Below are 22,994 nucleotides of genomic sequence, written 5' to 3' on the forward strand. Positions count from 1 at the left end.
AAATCTGACCCTTGTTAGGCCTTTTCCCCTTTCCTTTTCAGGTGCACAAATCCTCATTTTAAGATATGTCTCTAGGGAACAGGACTAAAGACAATGGGTATTTAAGTTGTTCATTATTTTCTTCTGGTGGAAAAATAACCATACTCTTCTAATTGTGATATCTTTAATAGATGTGATATACCTGATGTGGGAAGCAAAGACAAGAGAAAAAATGAAATTTCCTTACTTCCTACAGCCCACTGACAAGTCCTTGAAACAGTCAGAGAGATCTTCTGGGAGTTTAGTTGCCTCAATGTTAATACTTTGCTAAAAGCAGAAGGCAATCTTAGCCTGACCCCTAGGATCCTGTAAGTCTTCTTTAACATATAAAAACTCCCTTGGAAACTTCTTTTATCTCTAACCCTCAAGATACAATCATCCCTCAAGCATGTGACCCTACTATACACATCTAAAGGTTCTCATGACTAAGGCTAATAATAGTAATAAATGTAAAAAAAAAATAAAAAATAAAAAAAAAAGGGATCCCTGGGTGGCGCAGCGGTTTGGCGCCTGCCTTTGGCCCAGGGCGCGATCCTGGAGACCCGGGATCGAATCCCACATCAGGCTCCCGGTGCATGGAGCCTGCTTCTCCCTCTGCCTGTGTCTCTGCCTCTCTTTCTCTCTGTGACTATCATAAATAAATTAAAAAAAATAGTAATAAATGACTTTTCCCCAACAATAGCTAGCTCCCTTAACGTCCCAGAAACCTTGCTTTCAAATTCCTTAGAGACTTGGGCTGTCCCTAACCCCTCCCAACTTGAAAATATATAATGGACCACTTCTTATGACCCCAGGGCAGTTCTTTCTGCCCACAGGTCCTGTCCCCATGCTTTACTAAGACCATCTTTTTGCATTGAAGATGTCACCAGAATTCTTTCTTGTAATCATTTCCTACCTCAAAACTACAGTTAGAATTTGTACAGATCAACACTAATGGTGTTTTCTGTTAGAGTCAGAAACTTAGAGATGAGCCTTAGTTTTCATTTACCTTGGATAACAGCTCTAAGCACAATTAGTGTTTGATTTGAGAAAAGATATGGTATTCCATAATCATTAATCCTCTCAGAATACATGGTTGTTTTATGATTATGATGTGCTTGATTAATTGTTTCTGGGGCCAGAGTTAGGCTAAAAGCAAGATAATGGCTTTCTTTCTCAATGGAGAAAATCAATGTATCTCAAAGAAAAGCTGACCTTTTGACTATTCTCGGGGTAGGTGTATTCTATGTGTTAGTAACATGAATAGGAGCCTGTAAATTCTAGAATGGCAGTGTGAGTAGATCTGAGGTAGTTTTGGAAGTTTGGTGAGGTGAGATCCAGAGTTTATGTCCAAGAAAGAATCTTGAGATGTCTTTGGTGCAAAAAGGTGGTTTTATTAAAGCACGGGGACAGGACCCATGGGCACAAAAAGCTGCTGCCCTAGAATTGTGAGGAGCAACTGATTATATAAACTTTGGGGTTGGGGAAAGTAAAAGTAAGAGAAGATCCAAAAGGATCGTCATAAGCTAAAGAAGATTCAGGATCCTGGATGCCTGGCTACTGTCAAACTAAGATTGTTTTTCCATCTAGTAAGGCATTAACATTAAGACAGTTGGGGGTTTCCTGGAGGAACACTATACTCTGCCTGTCTCAAATGTTTGTCAGTGGGCTGTAGGTTAGAAAGACATTTTTATCTGTATTTCTTTCTTCCTTTGTTTCCTACATTAGGTCCATGGATACTGTCCCCAGCAAAACAATTATAACAGGTGAGAATTATTTTAAAAGTTAAAGTCTCTGGACATTGTCCTAAGAATATACAGCAAATAAAAAAGGGTATACAGCAAATAAAAACAAGTGTTTATTCAGGAAAATCTATTAAATCTCTAAGAACAGAAGGAGTCTGTGGCAATGAAGCCATGACCCACTCCTCATTCCCCACCCCAGCGCAGGATGATGGAAGCTCTATGCTGGGTGGGTGCAACTGAGAACACAGGTCTCCTTGTCCCCCCAGCTCCTAGTATAGGGCTACACTCTCAGGGATGACTAACAACACCTCTTATCTCCCCCAGCTTGTTGTTACAAAGGCTCCATTGCAAGCCAGAGGAGCCACAAAGTGGCTACTTTTCACCCCCCTCACAGGGCAGAAGAGCTCTACCCCAGGCATGAACAGGTTGAGAATACTGGGTGCCTCTTGCACTCACCCCAGCTCACTCAGAGTAGTGATTCCGTGCTGGGAAAGGCAAGCCAAGAAGACCAGAAGCTACTGCCCCACTCAGTACACTGCTCAGAAAGCAGGAGTATCACTCTGAGCAATGCAGACCACTGTCCCTTCTCACAGCTCGAGTAGTTGCACAGAGGTTATGCCCAGGGAGAGAAGCAGCTATAAGAATAGGGCTCTCCCGAGGATGTGGAGAAAAGGGAACCCTCTTACACTGGTGGTGGGAATGTGAACTGGTGCAGCCACTCTGGAAAACTGTGTGGAGGTTCCTCCAAGAGTTAAAAATAGACCTGCCCTACGACCCAGCAATTGCACTGCTGGGGATTTACCCCAAAGATTCAGATGCAATGAAACGCCGGGACACCTGCACCCCGATGTTTCTAGCAGCAATGTCCACAGTAGCCAAACTGTGGAAGGAGCCTCGGTGTCCATCGAAAGATGAATGGATAAAGAAGCTGTGGCTTATGTATACAATGGAATATTCCTCAGCCATTAGAAACGACAAATACCCACCATTTGCTTCGAAGTGGTTGGAACTGGAAGGTATTATGCTGAGTGAAATGAGTCAGTCGGAGAAGGACAAACATTATATGTTCTCATTCATTTGGGGAATATAAAAAATAATGAAAGGGAATAAAGGGGAAAGGAGAAAAAATAAGTGGGAAATATCAGAAAGGGAGACAGAACATGAATGACTTCTAACTCTGGAAAAGGAATTAGGGGTGGTGGAAGGGGAGGTGAGCTGGGAGTGGGGGTGACTGGGTGGCGGGCACTGAGGGGGACACTTGACTGGATGAGCACTGGGTGTTATTCTGTATGTTGGCAAATTGAACACCAATAAAAAATAAATTTATTATTATTAAAAAAAGAATAGGGCTCTCCCATAGAGAAGATTTCATCTGGAACAGAATATGGGGAACTTCAAGTTTAAGGGTACTTTTGAAAACAGTAGAGATTTTGGTAGTAAACAACTAGTAGAAGCAGGTGGCTCAAGAACAGCAGTAAGCTAAGTCATAAACTAGCTAGAAATTTAACAGGAAAGAGAAGTAGGAAGAATATTCCAGAGGTCAGAACAAGCCTCAGTGATAAATCTCAAAGACTACCTCTGCGAAGGGGCTTCGAGCAATTTCTACCCACTGGGGCATTGTTGAAGACCATGTAACAATCAGCCAATACTCAGTTGAGGCCAATGGCTAGGTGTGATACAAACAGGGGCAGAGGGCTTACAACAGATCAGGGAAAAGGACCACCAAAGAGTGTCTGGCTAAAACCAATGTCATACCTGGGTGTCTGGGTATATCCCCAAGACCTCCTGGGACCCATGTCAGAGGCTGCACACTGTGAGGAAAATTGGCTTAACTCAGAGTCAAGCCACCAAACAAATAAACAAGCAAATAACAAGTCCTAAAAGGGGTGGAGAATAGATATCAGACTTGCTATGATATTTATGGCCTGAATAATGGCCCCCAACAATATCAAGGTCCTAATATGTTTGATACCCGAATATGTGAATGAATACAGCAAAATGGACTTGGGATGTGTGATTAATGTAAGGATCTTCATATGAATTATCCTGGATTATCTGAGTAGGCCCTAAATATAGCTATGAGTGTCTTTATAAGAATGAAATAGGAGATTTGGCTCCAGAAGAGGAAAGAGATATGGTCGAAGCAGCAAGAGGCTGGAATGATTCAAGGGTCATGGGCGGGATCCCCAGGTGGCTCAGCGGTTTAGCGCCTGCCTTTGGCCCAGGGTGTGTTCCTGGAGTCCCGGGATCGAGTCCCACATCCGGCTCCCTGCATGGAGCCTGCTTCTCCCTCTGACTCTGCCTCTCTCTCTCTCTCTCTCTCTCTCTCTCTCTGTGTGTCTCTCATGAATAATAAATAAAATCTTAAAAAAAAAAAAAAAGAAAAGGTCATGGGCAAAGGAATCCAGGTGACCTCCAGAAGCTGGAAAAGGCGAGGAAATGGATTCTTCTCCAGAGCCTCTAGAAGGACTCAATCCTGCCAAGACCTTGACTAGACAGAGAAACTGGTTTCCTGACTTCTCGAGTCCAGAACTACAAAATAATAGATTTGTTTTGTGTTCGGTAACAAAGTTCGCATATGAACATTCAGCAAAACAACATTTTTTTTTTTTTAACACTTTTGTGTTTGCTTTGCAGCACTAGTGGGATGAGATGCAACTATTTACAATTGTCTGTTGGGACACTTTGTGCTGAGACAGACCTGAACCCTCAAGACACTCAGCTAAACCAGATCATTGCCTAGTGACATCTTTACGGGAATGATTTTTTTTCTCCTCTTTATTCCTTTCACTTTTTGCTCTTTTGGAGTCCAGCCTACTGTGGCTTAAATATTTATTTCAATTCTTTCTTCTTATTTGTTACTCTTCATGTTCCAAATTAGAGGTTTATAATGCAAAAAAGAGATACCAGGTTGAGAAGGGACGATAAGGACCAAAGTCTGAAATCTGCAGGACCAAGGAGGGGCTCCAACTCAACCAAGGAGTAGTAAGCCATTCAGTTGCTAGGTCGTGGCCTCCCGAGCTGCTGGTGGCTGGAGGAGGAGCCAAGCCCAGCTGAGAGTTTGTGCACCGGCAGCAGGTGTCTGCGGAGCAGTGTGGCTCCACCGCACAGAAGTAAATGGCTGAGTCTGTGGTCTGGGAAGAAAAAATGTACAATGAGCTGCGGCGCTCTTTAGTGACTGTCGTAGAGTTTAATCTTCCATTGTGCTTTGTCCCCGAAGGAATGTAAAACAGGTGGACGAGGTGGCCTCCAGGATCTTGGCGAAACCACTGCACGCTGGTCGCAGAGGTAGAAAAATTGCACTGCAGCGTGGGACTGGCTCCCTCCAGCACACTCTCAACGGGGGGCCTCTGCTCCACCTCCATGCCTGTCACACCTGATGAGAAACAGAGACCTGGTCACAGGGGATGGTCACTGTTACACCTCCAAAACCTGGAAAACGTCCACATAGCCCATAGATTATGAGGATAGAAAGTCTGCAAGACTGGTGAGCCCCTTCCCTCCCCATTTCTCCCCTTCCATCTATAATCCTGCAGTTGCTAAATCCTTTCAGATTCCCACGGGGGACAATCCCAACTCACAGCAAACTTGGATGCACAAAAGACCCAGCACAGTGACCAATAGCCTCTTCGTGATGCTTTGCTTTGCTGACCAGGACATTTTCACCACCACATATATTTAACTAAATCCTGGGGCGTGAGTGTCACAACTAGAATCTGGAACTGTTCCTGTTTCTGCCACCAATCAGCCTCACCCAACACACACTGCTCCAGTCCAGACCTCTGGGACATGAAGCCCCACCCTCTCACCTCCACCCCACTGAGAAGGGGCTGGGTGGGGATATGACAAAGTATCAGTTACTCTGATACTTCAGAAATCTACTGCTAATCCTGGAAGTCACAGGGAGGGAGAAGGAAAGGGAAAGTGTTGTCCCGCCCCCTCCCACTGCCCCCTGCAAAGGGAACCAGGCTTCATCCAAGCTAATGGGGGAAGGGAGTCACAGAAAGAATTTCCAAGTTTTAAAATCTGAAAAACGGGCAAGTATTCTGACAAAAAGATGTTTACTCACCTATGAATTAATTATATGAGAGTCATTCCGGTTGTGTCAAATAATATAAACATAAATGTTATATATCATATACTTAATGAGTTCCTGTTATTGGAATACGTGAAATATTTATGGCTTGATACTCTCCTGGAATTTCCAAGACTGGTGGTAAATATTATTATGGGAAATGAACCTAATAAGACTGTAAATTGTGAGGAAAAATAGATCAATTTGGACATTATTTCTACATATTAACTTTGCCGCATAAAATTTTATTTTCTAATTCTTGGCTGTAGTTTCCCGTGATTTACACTTGCAGTTCAGTGAATCTTTTTTCCAATTTCTCTATCTTCCTCTTTTCCTTCCACATTCCTCCTCAATGTGCTTCTACGTCCTCATATTCTCCTTTTTTTCCCCCTTAGCTTCTCTGTCTTCCCTCTTTTTTAGTTTTCTAGTTATATGAAAGACAGAAAGAATACTAAAAAAAGGGAGCATGTAATGATTTAGAAATAATTTTGAGTCTGTGAATGGAAGTTCCTATTTCCCCCAATCCAGAAAATTCTTAAGCAGTAAAAATGAAACAAGTCAGAAAAATCTGATTTCTTTTCTTAATATTTTATTTAAATTCAATTTGCCAACATATAGTATAAGAAAAAATCTGATTTCTGAACTTGGAAATTCTTCATCTTCCCTTTTGCTTTATAGGATTCTTTGTTTGATCTAGAAGTCTTTTTTGATGGAGGCAGATTAAGGTAACAATACAGACAAACGTGATAACAATGTAATTACAGATATACAGTACAGCTAGAAACCTCTAGTACTTGAATTGGGGAAGAAGGCAGAGCTACTAATTGACAGACATATTCAGCAAGAAGCATATTTCCTACATGATGATAATGATTTAGTTTTTCCTCACACCCAATTATTCTCCCTTCTTTACTACTTATTACTAGTACTATTCACAAGTAGATCTCAGCATAGTCCTGGTTTAAGAAAAGCCTATAGTGCCTCCCAATGGCTAGAACCCTAGGAAAGAAACACCTTTTACTCAGCAGGTCTACCTAGCTCAGCACAGCTGTCCTTGTCAGGGATCATACCTGTGGATTGACCTGAAACCACAGAAATGTCCACAAGGATGGAGAGTACCATGGATTGGTCCATGAATCGCCCACAGTGCCTTTTTATGACAATAAATGCTTTCATGTAATATATTTCTAGGTAATTATATGGAAACAGTCTATTTAATTCTTAGCTAGGAACTTAGAAAAAATGAAGCCTCTAACGTGATCCCCCTCCCCATGTGATTCAATATAGTCTAGTCAATGTATTCAAGTGTTCCAGAACTGGGAAAATACAAAAAGGAATTAGGCAGTAGACCTCCCTTCACAGAGCTTGTGATAATAGTGGGGGAGACAAGCATCTCTCTAAATGTAATAAGGCCTAGAGGATGCAGTATAAATATTACATGAACACCAAGACAGCAACAATTACTTTAAGCCTCTATTATAGGAGGCAGCTCAGTGGAGGATATAATACCGCATGCCTTCTATGCAGGTGACAAGAATGGAGAGTAACAAAAGCAAAGATGGGAGATCTTTGGTTTTTTTTGCTTTTTTTTTGTTTTTTTTTAATTTATTTTATTTATTTATGATAGGCACACAGTGAGAGAGAGAGAGAGGCAGAGACACAGCCAGAGGGAGAAGCAGGCTCCATGCACCGGGAGCCTGACGTGGGATTCGATCCCGAGTCTCCAGGATCGTGCCCTGGGCCAAAGGCAGGCGCCAAACCACTGCGCCACCCAGGGATCCCAAGATGGGAGATCTTTGAAAGGTGATTGGTCAGATGAGCAAATATGGGGACAGGACCACTGATCACAAACACATACGCACACATGAATAAATGTATTAAAGCATTTGGGTGTCTGTCACTTGGATCTGGGCACAATATGTAACCTTATGTAACTACTAACACAGTTTAAACTCAAGGAAAAGGTTTATTCACATGCTTTAACAGTTGCCTCTGAAACTACATTTGAATATCAGAAAAGTTTGTGAGCTGTGCTTCTGTAGACTTCGATTTGGAATTGGGCGGAGTTGAGGGAAAAGAAAAGAAAAACCAATTAACTAACCCAGTCATTTCTTTCAGATGGCATGGACGCGGTAGGCTGTACATAATGAAATATTATTTCCCGGGAGCGCGAAGGATCCATTTTATTGCTTCTATAGGTATTCATCTGTGGTTCTGAGGGTCGCTCCTATCAGCATGGGACTCACAACAGTTGCTCGTGATGGTTGAAACACTATGCAGAATTTAACAATACTACTTTAAACGATGCATATTTATTCTAGACTGTAACTGCATAAAGGGTGGTGTTAGGGCAGCCCGGGTGGCTCAGCGGTTTAGCGCCGCCTTCAGCCCGGGGCCTGATCCTGGAGACCCGGTATCAAGTCCCATGTCAGGCTCCCTGCATGGAGCCTGCTTCTCCCTCTGCCTGTGTCTCTGCCTGTGTCTCTCCCTATGTGTCATGAATAAATAAATAAAATATTTTTTTAAAAAAAGATTCAAAGTGGTGTTATTAATTTAGGTAATTAGATGGACATTGACATAAAAACTGTGAATAACTTTATTTGTATAAAAAACATCTATAACTAAGCTTACAATTTTTAAATAAAATTTCAATTTTAAACACATTTTACTAAAACTGTTGATTATTAATTATTTTGTTGTATTTTGCTTTTTCACTTGTAGATTATTTTAAAAGAAAAATGACTGATAACATATAAATATAATTTTAGTTTATGCTTCTGTCTCAGACTATAAATAACAAGAATCCTCTGCAGGTGGATTTGGAGATTCAAGGAATGGAAACTGAGGGCCTCCATATTTTTTATTTAGGTCAAGTGATCTGAAGACACTGAAGATCAGGTGGCTTGCTCAAAAATATTGCAAGTGTTTATTAATGGCACTGTAGAAAATGTGTAGGAGAAAAAAAGATGATGAAGCACCCACTAATTATTATTGGGCATTTAATGGGTATTAGAGAAATTGAATTAGAGGAAAGAAAAAGAGGGGAGCAGAAACCCGAATGTGTCTGATAAAGAAAGACTGGGCACTCATTGAAAAGCCAAAGATTCCACATGAAACGTCAGCATGACAATGTGTTTGATTTAGAGTGTCTATTACCAAGGACCACTGGATAAAGTAGGCAGTGTTCTGGGTGACAGGAACCGGGGAGGGCACTTGATGGGATAAGCACTGGGTGTTACACTGTATGTTGGCAAATCTAACTTCAATAATAAAAAAAAAGAAGGCAGTGTTCCCTTCGTTCTAAAGGTCATCTGTATACATCCTTAATATGTCAGCTTTAATTAGGTCCATTCTCAAATATTTTAGTCAAAGTGTTGAAGTTCTTTGACAAAAGAAGCCTCTCAGGATACTGGTAACATGTTCTGGAGATAATGCAGATCGGCATAAGCAATTGCCCTGGGTTTCTGCAAAGCTATTCTCCAATTTGCCTTATGCCAACTCACATGGTCAACCCCAAACCATCTTAGCCCATAACTATTTATTTTTTTAAAGCTTTCATTTTCTTATTAAAGAGAAAGAGAGAGAGAGAGAGAGAGAGAGGAGAGAGAGAGAGAGAGAACATGAGAAGAGGGGAATGGCAGAGGGAGAGGGAGAAGCTGACTATCTGCTGAGAAGGGAGCCCACAGTGGACTTGATCCCAGGACCCCAGGATTGTGACCTGAGCCTAAGACAGATGCTTAGTGGACTGAGTTATCCAGATGGCCCACTCATCACTATTTCAAATGATATGAGAGCAAGTAACTTCTCCAGCTTGTTGAAAATCCTATAGCTTTATTCCCTCTAGAATCGGGACTCTAGAGGATAAAAATGCTGCACTTCAAAAACCAGCAAATGCTGCACTTCTTGAGTTTGCAAAATGGAAAAACAAAACAAAACAAAAGGAAAAATTATCTAAGATGTCCATGGAAACTAAACACTTCCCAGGATTCTGTATTCTCTGCATTGTTTATCTTTACAGAACGTGTCGACTTCCTGAAAATAACTCAGGCTGAGACCCTGAGTCTTTTAAATTATAACGTCTCAGGAGGTTTGTGTGCAGCTCTCCGGTCAGTCCCAGACACTGTGTCACTCGCAGCACAGAAGTACTTGGCTGAGTCGCTCCAATGGGCTGAGGGTTTCTTCAGGTGGAAGGAGGTTTTACTAAATTCAGCCTTGAAACCTTTGATGCCTTGAACCACGGTATCCCCTGAAAAGTACCTGAGGAGAAGCTGGAGGCCTTGGTTGGGGTACTGCACGTACCAGTAGAGATAGGGAGTTGCACCATAGGAATAGTTGCATCTCAGCTCCAGAGGGGATTCTTCAGGGACAGTGATGTGGGCATCAGGCTGGGTCACAGATTGGGCTCCGGTTCCTCCTGAAACATCAAGGCTGAGTCAGTGAACTCTGCTAAAAGAAAAAGTCTATATTCAGAGTCAACCCAGAACAATGTTTTATTTGTGGACAAGGGAGTGAAATAGAATGTTACTCACTTAGAAACAGAAGCACCCCAAGCGCTGCGATGAACATGAAGGTCATGGCCGAGCACTGAAAAAATAGAGAGTTTCTGGGAAATTTCTCACAAATAAAATAAATAAAATACAATGTGATGACTGGGTACTTGAATCCAGATTGCTCTGAGGTTGAGGAGGAATGATAGGGGATTTAGACTCCTTCTTCTTAGGGACTGTTAGGAAGAGATGCTCTCTGGGGAAATCTGTCTGACCCCAGTGTCTGAGATTCTTTACATGCCCTTGTCTAAAAATTGCCGCCAGAACACCTCTTTAAGCTGCAGAGTAAAACGGCTTTGGAGGGCGTATTCTGAGTCCCCGCCCCCCGCCCCCGCCACGGAAAAGCCGGTTCCAATTTAGGCAACAGCGCCCTCTAGGGGCCAAACGAGCTAAGGACACATTCACGATTTTTGCGAACCTTCCCCACATATTCCTGACCCTTCTGTGGTTGAATTTCAAAGCATTATGATTATGTACCCAGAGGGATCTATGTTTCATAGGCCCTGAAACTTATAAAATGGAGGCTTTTATTTTTTATTTTTTTACTTCAAGTTTTAATTTAAATTCTAATTAGTTAACGTATATGGTAAGATTGTTTTCAGATGTAGAATCTAGTGATTCATCATTTACATGTAACACCCATTGCTCATCATATAACATGTACTCTCCTTAATACTCATCATCCAAAATAGGAGCTTTCTAAAAGAACACAAAATTTTGAATCAAAATTGGATACAAAATAATTCTTTAGAATGAGAAATAAAATCACAATAAATTACAAATTTTATGAAACAAACACCACCAACATCATAAAATCTAAATATTACATATTTCATTATGTAATTTATGTAATGAATTTAATACGTAAGTTTATGTAACGCTTTTATGTAATGTTTTTTAATTTATGTAGTACTTTTTGTTCTTTTGTTTTTTGGCTCCATACTTTTTTAAATTTTCTCTTAATTTGACAATACATTTGTAATACTTCCTCAATAGACAAAAGAAAGATAGTTCAGTCTTTACTCCTATCATGATTTACCACAAAAATTGTTTTATAATTCACAGGGGATTATGATAATGATACATACATTTTTAGGATTATAGTCAAATTTTGGAAAACATCTATTAAGTCACTGTGTACTATAAGATTTCATTACATTTCAAGTTTTCTTATGCTATAACAAATCCTAAATATTATGAAATGATGATATTCATCAACCAGTTTATTAAGTCTGTATTAGGTACCTATTGCTGTGTAGCAAATTGCTATGAGCTTTGTGACTTAGAACAATACCCATTTATTATCTCACAGTTTCTGTAGGTCAGAAGGCTGGGCACAGTTAAGCAAGAACTCACAAACCTACAATCAAAAAGTCAACTAAAACCACCGTCTTGTCTAAGGTGTGAGGATCCTCTTCCAAGCTCATGTGGTTGTTGGGACAATTCACTTCCTTGCATTTGTAGAACTCATGGCAGCTTGCTTCTTCAAGGCTAGTAGAAGAACCTCTCTGATTATAGACCAATATCCCTGATGAACATGGATGCAAAAATTCTCAACAAGATACTAGCCAATAGGATCCAACAGTACATTAAGAAAATTATTCACCATGACCAAGTAGGATTTATTCCCGGGACACAAGGCTGGTTCAACACTTGTAAAACAATCAATGTGATTCATCATATCAGCAAGAGAAAAACCAAGAACCATATGATCCTCTCATTAGATGCAGAGAAAGCATTTGACAAAATACAGCATCCATTCCTGATCCAAACTCTTCAGGTTGTAGGGATAGAGGGAACATTCCTCAACATCTTAAAAACCATCTACGAAAAGCCCACAGCAAATATCATTCTCAATGGGGAAGCACTGGGAGCCTTTCCCCTAAGATCAGGAACAAGACAGGGATGCCCACTCTCACCACTGCTGTTCAACATAGTTCTGGAAGTCCTCGCCTCAGCAATCAGACAACAAAAAGACATTAAAGGCATTCCAATTGGCAAAGAAGTCAAACTCTCCCTCTTTGCAGATGACATGATACTCTACGTAGAAAACCCAAAAGCCTCCACCCCAAGATTGCTAGAACTCATATAGCAATTTGGCAGTGTGGCAGGATACAAAATCAATGCTCAGAAGTCAGTGGCATTTCTATACACTAACAATGAGACTGAAGAAAGAGAAATTAAGGAGTCAATCCCATTAACAATTGTACCCAAAAGCAGAAGATACCTAGGAATAAACCTAACTAAAGAGGTAAAGGATCTGTACCCTAAAAACTATAGAACACTTCTGAAACAAATTGAGGAAGACACAAAGAGATGGAAAAATATTCCATGCTCATGGATTGGCTGAATTAATATTGTGAAAATGTCAATGTTACCCAGGGCAATTGACACGTTTAATGCAATCCCTTCAAAATACCATGGGCTTTCTTCAGAGAGTTAGAACAAATTATTTTAAGATTTGTGTGGAATCAGAAAAGACTCCGAATAGCCAGGGGAATTTTAAAAAAGAAAACCATAGCTGGGGGCATCACAATGCCAGATTTCAGGTTGTACTACAAAGCTGTGGTCATCAAGACAGTGTGGTACTGGCACAAAAACAGACACATAGATCAATGGAACAGAATAGAGAATCCAGAAGTGGACCCTCAACTTTATGGTCAACTAATATTCGACAAAGAAGGAAAGACTATCCACTGGAAAAAAGACAGTCTCTTCAATAAATGGTGCTAGGAAAATTGGACATCCACATGCAGAAGAATGAAACTGGACCACTCTCTTTCACCATACACAAAGATAAACTCAAAATGGATGAAAGATCTAAATGTGAGACAAGATTCCATCAAAATCCTAGAGGAGAACACAGGCAACACCCTTGTTGAAGTTGGCCACAGTAACTTCTTGCAAGATACATCCACGAAGGCAAAAGAAACAAAAGCAAAAATGAACTCTTGGGACTTCATCAAGATAAGAAGCTTTTGCACAGCAAAGGATACAGTCAACAAAACTCAAAGACAACCTACAGAATGGGAGAAGATATTTGCAAATGACCTATCAATAAAGGGCTACTATCCAAGATCTATAAAGAACTTATTGAACTCAACAGCAAAGAAACAAACAATCCAATCATGAAATGGGCAAAAGACATGAAGAGAAATCTCACAGAGGAAGACATGGACATGGCTAACACGCACATGAGAAAATGCTCCGCATCACTGGCCATCAGGGAATCAAAACCACAATGAGATACCACCTCACCCCAGTGAGAATGGGGAAAATTAACAAGGCAGGAAACCACAAATGTTGGAGAGGATGCGGAGAAAGGGGAACCCTCTTGCACTGTTGGTGGGAATGTGAACTGGTGCAGCCACTCTGGAAAACTGTGTGGAGGTTCCTCAAGGAGTTAAAAATAGACCTGCCCTATGACCCAGCAATTGCACTGTTGGGGATTTACCCCAAAGATACAGATGCAATGAAACGCCGGGACACCTGCACCCCGATGTTTCTAGCAGCAATGTCCACAATAGCCAAACTGTGGAAGGAGCCTCGTTGTCCATCAAAAGATGAATGGATAAAGAAGACGTGGTTTATGTATACAATGGAATATTCCTCAGCCATTAGAAATGACAAATACCCACCATTTGCTTCCACGTGGATGGAACTGGAGGGTATTATGCTGAGTGAAATGAGTCAATCGGAGAAGGACAAACATTATATGTTCTCATTCATTTGGGCAATATAAATAATAGTGAAAGGGAATAGAAGGGAAAGGAGAGGAAATGGGTAGGGAATATCAGAAAGGGAGACAGAACATGAAGACTCCTAACTCTGGAAAAGGAACTAGCGGTGGTGGAAGGGGAAGAGGGCTGGGTGTGGGGGTGACTGGGTGACGGGCCCTGAGGGGGCACTTGACAAGATGAGCACTGGGTGTTATTCTGTATGTTGGCAAATTGAACACCAATAAAAAATAAACTTATTTTTTAAAAAATTAAATTAAATTAAACAACAACAACAACAAAAAGAACCTCTCTGATCTCAGGAAAAGCCTAAGCCCTCTTGGAAGGAGCACACCTGATTAGGTCAGGCCCTCCAAAGATAATATCTCCCTCTTAATAAACTCAAAATGAAACTGATTAGAGGCTTTAGTTACATCTGCAAAATCTCTTTACCTTTGCTGAATATCATAACTTAGTTGCAGAAGTGGCATCCATCATACTCTAGGTCCTGCCCACACTCAAGGGGGGGAGACTGTACAGGGCATATACAGCAGAGGGTAGACATTTTAGGTATCATCTTGGAATTTGCCTACCACAGTTGTTAATGTCTTCATTGTACCATATAATGAGTTTTACATTATCCCCATAAATGTAAAGTTGTGATCAACCAGCAATAAATTAATAAGAATCTTAATAGATACAATTGAACAAGGTCATATTATACCAAAGGGATACATAAGCACAGGCATCCTCTGGCAAAAAGTAAGGAATCAAGTTTACATAGAGTGGAGTGCACAGATATAGTAACAGGAGGCAGTAAAACTATAAAAGTGGATTGGAACCAGCTAGAAAGGTAGGATATAATTTTAAATACTGGAAAGTTGCTAATAGACCATCAGGCTTTTAAAGAAACAGACTTGTTAATGGACCATTAACAGAACAGCAATATAGTGTAATATAAGATAATTAATAATAGTGTCAAAAGAAATTTTCTTTGAAACTTGTCTCTGACATTTAATCTGTAAGATCTTGCTAGCAAACACTTAAAAATATACTGTTAAGACCATGAGCCACACACTAAAGACTATTTAGCCCCACTAAATCCCGATTAAATGTATCCTTAATTCCAATTCACCTTATCCAGTTCCAAGTATGCTTGTGGCCACTTTACCAGGACCTGTCTAGAGTAGACTTGCAATGAGAGGAAAGCAAGAGTCTTAACTGACTGTGGTTATAATATCTTATTTTTTGAAAATTTTGCAAAATATATGACCAAATGAGTGCATGGACCCTTTCCAGGGTCTTGGAAAGAACCAAGTACAGGGCTCTGAAGTTTAAACTTGATTAACCTCACATTTACTCTGCCTCCAATCACAAAAACAATTGTTTAGGAATTATTTGTCAGCTATATACTATATAAAGGTATCTTAATATCTTAATATAACAATTTTATTTTTCATTTGAATATGAATAAATCTAGCTTCAGAGAAGTTAAGTCAAATTATACAAGATCACAGTATTTTTACATGGTAGAGCAGGAATTATAATCTAGATCTAAATGCAGAGTCCGGTCTTATCTCTAGTCTACTCAGGCTAACTGAAAGGCTAATTGAAGCCATATGAGTAGATAGGAATTTCCAAAGTACAGAGAAAAAGAGTGCCTGCAGCAGGAGGAATGCTCACAATGTGGCATACTCAAAGATGATTAGTATAAAAAAAAAAAAAAAAGATGATTAGTATAAAAGAACACTGCAAAAGATCTCCCAGATCTTGAATCTTTAAATAGGAAAGCAGAGTGCCAGAGAGAGGAAAGGTTTCAAAAAGGGAAAGAGTGGCTAACACTGCAGGAAGCGGCTCCTCTAAATGTGATCTGTAGGTAATAGCATCAGCATTACTGGAGGCTACACTGAAATGCGCCGTCTCAGACACAACCCAGACTTCCCAAATCAAAATTTACATTTTAGTAAGATTCATGTGCACCTTAAAATTTGAGAAACAGTCACCCAGTATTTTAATGCAACTTAAAAATAGCTTTTGGATTTAACAATGAAGAGGTCATTGATGACTTCTGAGAAAAGAGATTTTAAGAAGAGTTGGGACAAAAGCCAAAATGCATGAAGGTGTGGAGTGAAAGACAGATGACAAGATGGAAGAAGTTATGACTTGAGCTATAGTAAAGGGACAGAGAGGCAAGAAATGGATTGGTGACAGGAGAGGCATGAATGTGTCGGGGCGGGGGGTAGTGTTAGATTATGTTTTTTAAGATGAGAAAGCTTGAATATTTTATTTTTTAAAATATTTTATTTATTTATTCATGAGAGATGCAGATAGAGAGAGAGAGAGAGAGAGACAGAGAGAGAGAGGCAGAGACACAGGCAGAGGGAGAAGCAGGCTCTATGCAGGGAGCCCGATGTGGGCCCTAGGCCGAAGGCAGGTGCTAAACCGCTGAGCCACCCAGGGATCCCCAAGCTTGAATATTTTAAATGATGAAAGGGAATCAGTGGCAAAATAAATAAATAAATAAATAAGACTATAGAGCTTGGGTAATCAGTGAGCTGAGAAGCCCAAGAAGTGAACCAGAATGGTATGGATGAAGAGTTTGGGCATAGGATACTGTTGAAAAGTAAGAGGGGTACTGTTTATATTATTATGGGAGAGAAGATAAATTACATGTTTAAAAGCAGCAGCAAAGTTTTAGTTGGGATGCAGAAAGTTGAGACAATTCACTTAATGATATCGTGTCTTCATCATCATGTACCATGACTAATCAAAAAGTGATACATATATCAATTTGGTAGAGTTTCAAGGGAGATATTGTAGAATATGGAATGATAGCAGATTACATAAACATAAAATATTTTCATGTACCATTTCACGTACAACTGATGTTAAAAATCATGACTGTATAGGGGCGACTGAGTGGCTCAGTGGTTAAGTGTCTGCCTTTGGTTCAGGTCCTGATCCCGGTGTCCTGGGATCGAGTTCTGCATCAGGCTCCCTGCAGGGAGTCTGCTTCTTCCTCTCCCTATGTCTCTGCCTCTCTCTCTATGTCTCTCATGAATAAACGAATAAAATTTAAAAAAAACCCATGACTATATGGAGACAACCTTCGGTATAGCTATGTGATTTTTACCAGCTATGCTCATCAGTCAAGCAATATGACTAAGAAGGAAGATTGGTCCAGAAGGGGAATTTACCAGATGTGTTGTGATGATTAATTTTGCGTCAACTTCACTGGCCTGAGAGATGCCCAGAAATCTGGTAAAACATTCTTTCTGCATATGTCTGTGAGGGTGTTTCCAGGAGAGATTAGCATTTGATTGAGTAGAATGAACAGAGATCTGCTCTCACTGGTTTGGGCATGTATTGTCCAGTCCACTGGAGGTCTGACTGAAACAAAAAGGTAGAGGAAGAGCAAACTCTCTCTCTCTCTTACCCCTTCTCTCTCTTCATAAGCTAGAACATTAATCTTTTTTTGCTGTCAGACAATGGAGCTCCAGATTCTCAGGTCTTTAGACATGGGCTGAATTATACCACTGGCTTTCCTGGTTCTCCAGCTTTCAGATGGCTGACTGTGGGACTTCTTGGCCTCTTTAATGGGTGAGCCAATTCCTATAATAAATCTGCTTTTATATATATCTATATGTATCTTATTAATTTTGTTTCTCTGAAGAACCACGACTAATAGAAGTGTCATAGGATAACAAATGGACAAAGTGAGATAAGAATATGAACATGAAGCAGTTGAAGAAATGCATCATGGAGAATGCTGGATGGGAAGGAAGAGAAGATAGATGATGACACAGAAGATAGGAATGAGCTGGAGTGGAGGATCAGAGGTTATTAAAGAACAGATTTGGTGAGAGTAACTAAAAGAGAGAAATCAAAACAGAAGATTGTCATTGGAGAAACTAAGGCTTTTGAGATGGAAAAATTCTGGTCAATGACTAGTGCCATGGCTAGCTTATTTAACATCTGGATGAAATAAAGTTTAAGACTCTACTATACAAAAAAATTTTAATAATTACCATGGTATATTAAGGAGAAAACTAATTTTCTTGAAGCTTTCTTTAGTTTTAATGTAAATAATTAATAATTTAATAAAGATGATATTTCAACTTTTAAAATAGTACTCAAATTCAACAGATGATTTATTTGTGACTTAAATTTGCATTTAAAAATTATCCCTTATAGTGTTCACTCCCTGTTTTATATTTTAAATACAAACAGAAACTACAAATGACCTCAGAGAATAACAAAATTGAATAATTCAATACTATTTTTCTCTCCACAATCATTGTACTATTATTGTTTGTTTCAAATCCATTTAAATGCAGAACTATGTAATGCCATAAGGTTTAGAACTATAAACTGCAGGAAAAGCACGCTTAAACAATTACACAATGCTATGAACTTGTTTTGAAAATTAAATGCATGAACTTTCACTACTGAGAATATGGCATAAGTGTACTTTTCTCTAAGTCTTATATGATTAAAATCCCTGGATACTATGTATAACACAAAAATATGTTGAGAGAAGAAGTCAGACCAGCTAGGGACTTTGAGACCTGAGAAAGAACAACGTGGTGAGTTTCCTGGGTTTTCTTTTTGTCTCATTCCAGATTTGGAGCTGAAGAAGCTGATAATCAGTAAATACTCACAGGCTCAATCAAGAAGCCCTGCACTGCTTGCTTGCTCTCTCTCTCGCTCACACACACACAAGTGCGTGCACACATGCACCCACTCTCCTATCTTGAGAGTATACTTCTCACTTTAATAAACTTCCCTGCTTTAGGTTGCTGGGTGGCTCAGTCAGCTAAGTGGCTTTCTTCCACTCAGGTCATGATCCTGGGGTACTGGGATCCAGCCCCATTTAAGGCGGGGGGCACAGGGAGCAGTCCCTGCTCAGCAGAGAGTCTGTTTCTTCCTCTCCCTCTGCCCCTCCCCTTGTTCATGTTCTCTCTCTCAAACGTAACTAAAACCTAAAAAAAAAAAAAAAAAAAAAAAAAAAAGGTCCTCAAAGTAGATCTCATTCTTGAACCAATCACTGGCTACATGGAATTGTGCTAATTATCAAGAGTTGAGCCACAAGCCTCCACCTACACCAGGAACTGTATCTGGATCCAGTTGTCAATACTGTTGCACATTAGAATCTGGGACAACTGAAAGAAAAAAAAGAAACACAATGCTTCAGGATTTAGGAGTTACCTAAGGAGGCTTGATTTAATTGCCTGAGATGCACCCAGGTATCAATGCCTTTTTAAGCCCCAAGGTTGTTCCAATGGGCTCACAAGGTTGAGAATCCTGGTCTTCTGGTCAAGAGGGATTCACTTCACCAATCAGCCTGGACTCCATCAGTAGACCCAAAATTAGAACCTCACCTAAACCATGTATACTAAAAGTGGAAGAGGAATTATGCCTCAACACAAATATGAGGCATATTTACCAAAACTAACTAACTAACTAACTAACTAACTAACTAACTAACTAACTAAAGCAGGGATAGATCCAGCTGGTAAAACAGAAGTCTTCTACTATATAGGCCACACATCTTATCTTTATGCTTACTGCCAATGTTTCTATTGCAAACCTTGCCAAATTCTTTTTTTTATTTATTTATTTATTTATTTATTTATTTATTTATTTATTTATGATACACAGAGAGAGAGAGAGAGAGAGAGAGGCAGAGACATAGGCAGAGGGAGAAGCAGGCTCCATGCACCGGGAGCCCCATGTGGGATTCGATCCTGGGTCTCCAGGATCGCACCCTAGGCCAAAGGCAGGCGCCAAACCGCTGCGCCACCCAGGGATCCCACCTTGCCAAATTCTTAACACCCTAAAGGGAACATCATGGTTCTTTCAGGTGAAAAGGTCTGAATATTATAGAGAATATTGCTTTTAAATGAACCTTCAAAAGTGCCTACTTTCTTTCGTTAAAGGACTAGAAAAGGATCTTTTTTAGCAAGACAGAAAATGTTTAGACAATACCCATTGTATTTCAGTCAAACATCACAGAAAAACTGTGAGCCCATACACAGTAGCATAATCAGATACCAAGTGGGGAGCCCAGACTTTGCTCTGCAAACATAAAGAGGGACTTTTAGTATCTCTACTGATGTAGTGTCAGAGATGGACAAATAGATAATGGGAACTTTAATTCTTGCCTTTCTGTAAGGAGCTTTACTCTGCTCCTTAGGTGTGAGCAGAGATTCCATGAGGAGCCTGGACTTCCATCATCACCAGGAGCAATGAAGTGATTTTCCCCTTCCTTGTGGGAGTGGTCTAGTAGAGACCTGGTTCAGGCTAGGACTTTCACCATTGCCCAATAGTAACAAGGCCATCCTCATCACAATGTCAGTGGACACCATGTGGGGAGCTGGAAGTTCAACCCCTACCTAGTAGTAATGAGGTGCACTGTCTTTCTTGGGTGCCAAGAAGGCTGAGTGATGAACTTGAATTTCTATTTCCACCTGGCAATAATGAGGTAGCACCTCCTTTTCCCCCAAAAGAATTATGTCAGAAAAATGCATCTGAAGCAAAAGGTTTAAATAAGCTCCACAATCTCTCAACATAATACGCAAAATACCCTGGTTGCAAATAAAAATCACTCATCATAGAAGGAACAAGGAAAATTTCACCTTGAATGAGAAAATGCAACCAACACCTAGCTGACACAGATGTTAGAAGAACTCTGACAAGAGTTTTAAAACAGTCATCCTAAAAAGTGCTTCAACAAGCAACTATAAACATGTTCAAAATAAAATTTAAAAAAAAAGAAAGACTCAGCAAAGAAATATAAGGAGAAAATCATGGAAGTTTTAGAACTGAAAATAAAAAGCAAAGTAAAAAACTCAGCAGATGAGCACAGCAGCAAAATGGATGGGTCAGAGGAAAGAATCAATGAACAAGAAGGCAAAACCATAGAAACTGCCCATTTGAGCAAGAGAAAAACAGACTGAAAAAAGTGATCAGAGCCTCAGAGATGAAAAGGACTAGGGCAAAAAGTCAAATATCTGAATTATTAGAATCTCAGGAAGACAGAAAAGAGAGACTAATGCCAAAAAAGTGTCAAGGAACTAATGGCTGAAAACTTACAAATATATAAAGAGACATAAACCTACAGATTCAAGATGCTAAAGCACAGTAATCAGAAGAGAAAGAAAAGAAGAAAGAAAGAAAGAAAGAGAAAGAAAGAAAGAAAGAAAGAAAGAAAGAAAGAAAGAAAGAAAGGAATTTTGAAAGCAGCTAGAGGAAAATGACACCTTACCCAACCAAGAGCAGTGGATTTCTCAACAGAAACCCAGGAAGCCAGAAGAAAGTAACTCAATATTTTTCAATTGCTGAAAGAGAAGAGCTGTCAATACAGAACAGAAAAAAATAATAATAAAAGAGGAAATCTTGAAATATCAAGAAGAAAGAAAGAATACAGTAAACAAAAAGACCATATCTTGAGCCATAAAGCAAACCTCAACAAATATTATGTAAAAGAATTAAAATCATAAGAGCCAGAAAATCAGCAAGGATATAGAAAAATTCAACACCACAAACCAGCAGAATCTAATAGCTAACTCTATCCATCAACACTCTACACAAAGAGAGCAGAACACACATTGGTTTCAAGTGCCTATGAAATACATACCAAGAAAGACCATATCTTGAGCCATAAAGCAAACCTCAACAAATATTATATAAAATAATTAAAATCATAAGAGCACCTGGGTGGCTCAGTGTTGAGGGTCTGCATTTGCCTCAAGTTGTGATCCTGGGATCGTGGGATAGAGTCCCGCATCAGATTCCCTGCAGGGAGCCTACTTCTACCCCTGCCTATGTCTCTGCCTCTCTCGAATAAATAAATAAAATCTTTTAAAACAAAGAATTAAAATCATAAAGTGTGTTCTCTGATTACAATAGAATAAAACTATAAATAAGTAACAAAAAGATAACAGGAGAATCTCTAAATATGTAACAACTAAATAACACACTTTTAAGCTAAGGGTCACAAATATGTAACAACTAAATAACACACTTTTAAGCTAAGGGTCACAATGTCTCAAAGGAAATCAAATATATATTAAACTGAATGGAAATGAAAATACAATATATCAAAATTTGTGGGACACAGCCAAAGTAGTGCTGACAGGGAAATTTATAGCACTAGACACAAATATTAGGAAAGAATAAAAGTCTCAGATCAATTATCTAAGTGCTCACCTCAAAAACCCAGAAAAGGAAGAGAAAAATCAATCCAAAACAAGTGTAAGGAAGGAAATAATAAAGGCATAAATCAATGAAATTTAAAATGGAAAAGCAGTAGAGAAAACCGATAAAAGAGCTGGTTCTCTAAAAAGATTGGTAAAACTGACAAACTTCTAGCAAAACAAAGAAAAAATGGAGAACATGTAGCAGGCTAACTATAAGTAGGGCATCCTATGTGAGTGGGTAGTGGTGAATATCTGCCTTTCTCCAGTTGGTCCTGAGTTGCATGGACCTCCAAAAGAGTATGCTAAGTGAAAGAAGCCATACACAAAAGGCTTTATGATTCCATTTATATGAAATGAACGGGATGGATAAACCCAGAGCGACAAAGCAGGTTACCATGGGTTGAGGGGAGGCGAGCACAGTGAGTAATTGCTTGATGGGTATGTGGTTTCCTTTCTGGGTGATGACGAGGTTTTGAAACTAGGTGGAAGTGGTGGCTGCACCACACTGTGAATGTACGAGATGGCACGTAACTGTTCATTTTAAAAGAGTGAATTGTATGGCATGTGAATTAATCCCAATAAAGCTGTTATGTAAATTGAAGTTGATAAATATCTAAAGGTCAAATTTAACTTAAGATATATATGTGTATATAAATGTATACATGTATATGTATGTGTACATACACATAGAT

General features: G+C 39.6%; 1 gene segment (V, D, J or C); it reads right to left on the reverse strand.

Annotated features, from left to right (window-relative positions):
- The window catches only part of LOC121493205, a 439,102-nt gene extending 428,509 nt beyond the window's left edge, over positions 1-10,593 (reverse strand). The window contains 2 exon segments of the C gene segment in view: positions 9,968-10,252; positions 10,368-10,593. Coding sequence covers positions 9,968-10,252; positions 10,368-10,413 — 331 coding nt within the window.
- Between the last annotated feature and the right edge of the window lie 12,401 nt (positions 10,594-22,994).

This window comes from Vulpes lagopus, chromosome 6 (genome assembly GCF_018345385.1).
Source record: "Vulpes lagopus strain Blue_001 chromosome 6, ASM1834538v1, whole genome shotgun sequence".
In the NCBI taxonomy this organism is placed as follows: Eukaryota; Metazoa; Chordata; class Mammalia; order Carnivora; family Canidae; genus Vulpes; species Vulpes lagopus.